The sequence below is a fragment of the Egretta garzetta genome, unplaced genomic scaffold (genome assembly GCF_000687185.1).
Source record: "Egretta garzetta isolate BGI_Z169 unplaced genomic scaffold, ASM68718v1 scaffold834, whole genome shotgun sequence".
Lineage (NCBI taxonomy): Eukaryota > Metazoa > Chordata > Aves > Pelecaniformes > Ardeidae > Egretta > Egretta garzetta.
Window position 1 is genome coordinate 124633 of NW_009259438.1, and position 1652 is coordinate 126284.

Below are 1652 nucleotides of genomic sequence, written 5' to 3' on the forward strand. Positions count from 1 at the left end.
GGGCAAGTGCCCCGGGGGGAGCGGAGTGGAGGCTGCAGGCAGGAATGGGGGGGTCTCCTGGGGGTCTCCATCCTCCAGACTCTCCCTGTCCCGGCCAGGCACTGCAGCCTCCCCATCCTGGGTGGTGAACGGCGTCCTGGGGGGGTCCGTGCTGCTCGCCCCGGCTCTGCCCCCCAACAAGACGGTGAAGAAGATCGAGTGGAGCTTTTCGGATGGCTCTGGTGCCACCATTCAAGTGGCAGAATTCAGCCCCGGCGGCTTCAAACGCCCCGACCCCAAGGATCGGTTCAAGAACCGTCTGGAGATGCTCAATGCGACGGTGCTGAAGATCGGGGCCCTGGAGTGGGGCGACAGCGGGGTCTACCAGGCTCGGATTCAACTTTACCCAGCGCTGTTGCAGGATCAGTCCTTCAGCCTCGCCGTCTACGGTGAGCGGCTGCGAAGCGGCAGGCGGTGGCGATGGGACCAGCCCATGGGAGAGGCAATAAAACACTTCTGCACCTGGAGTTATCAGCGCCCGGGAAAGGGGAAGAGAAATTGCTCTTGGTGCCAAGCATCTGTCACCGGGATTTTCCTGGGTTTATGACCAACCTCGATCCACCCTCACCTGCGCTTCCCCTTCCCACGCCCTCTCGCTGCCCCTCCAGCCCACCTTGCCCTCCCTGGGTGACCAAGGGGGTCCCCAGGGTGTCCCCAGGGTGTCTCAGGGTGTCCCCAGGGTGTCTCAGGGTGTCTCAGGGTGTCCCAGGGTGTCCTTGCGGTGTTCCCAGGGTGTCTCAGGGTGTCCCCAGGGTGTCTCAGGGTGTCCCTAAGGTGTCTCAGGCTGTCCCAGAGTATCCCTAGGGTGTCCCCAGGGTGTCCTTGGGGTGTGTCTCGGGGTGTCCTAGAGTGTCTCAGGGCGTCCCTAAGGTGTCCCAGGGTGCCCCCAGGGTGTCCCCAGGGTGTCCCAGGGTGTCCTTGCGGTGTCCCAGGGTGTCCCAGGGTGTCTCAGAGTGTCCCTAAGGTGTCTCAGGGTGTCCCAGAGTGTCCCTAGGGTGTCCCAGGGTGTCCCCAGGTTTTCCTTGGGGTGTCCCCAGGGTGTCCCCAGGGTGTCCCAGGGTGTCCTTGGGGTGTCTCAGAGTGTCCCAGGGTGTCTCAGGGTGTCCCCAGGGTGTCCCCAGGGTGTCCCTAGGGTGTATCAGGGTGTCCCAGGGTGTCCTTGGCATGTCTCAGGGTGTCCCTAAGGTGTCTCACGGTGTCCCAGGGTGTCCCCAGGGTGTCCCCAGGGTGTCCCTGATCCCTCCCAGGATGTCCTTGGGATGTCCCGGAGCGGGCTGGGTCCTGTGACAGGGTTTGTTTGCACCTTAAACAGGGCCGGTGCCAACACCGGAGATCGAGCACCAGCTGCTGTCCCTCACCGCTGAAGGGTGCAATGTCACCCTGCAGTGCTGGGTGCCGGCTGGCAGCGATGCCGAGACCATCTGGCAGCTCAACACCTCCCTCGAGATGCCATGCGGACAGGTCTGCGAGGGGAACCGGACACTGAGCCTGGCCATGCCCACCAGTGCCTTCAACACCAGCTACACCTGCGTGGCCCGAAATCCCATCGAGGAGCGGAGCGTCTCCATCCACCTGGGCACCCTGTGCCGGCAGCAGGGTAACACACCCCCCCG

General features: G+C 64.0%; 1 protein-coding gene across 1 annotated transcript in view; it reads left to right on the forward strand.

The window, feature by feature from the left end:
* LOC104124778 (basement membrane-specific heparan sulfate proteoglycan core protein-like) overlaps positions 1-1636 on the forward strand; it is a gene marked incomplete at its 3' end in the record, with an annotated part of 13257 nt that extends 11621 nt beyond the window's left edge. The window contains exons 5-6 of the mRNA XM_035892708.1: positions 99-428; positions 1352-1636. Coding sequence (XP_035748601.1) covers positions 99-428; positions 1352-1636 — 615 coding nt within the window. The remainder of the gene's footprint in view (positions 1-98; positions 429-1351) is intronic.
* Positions 1637-1652: the final 16 nt, after the last annotated feature.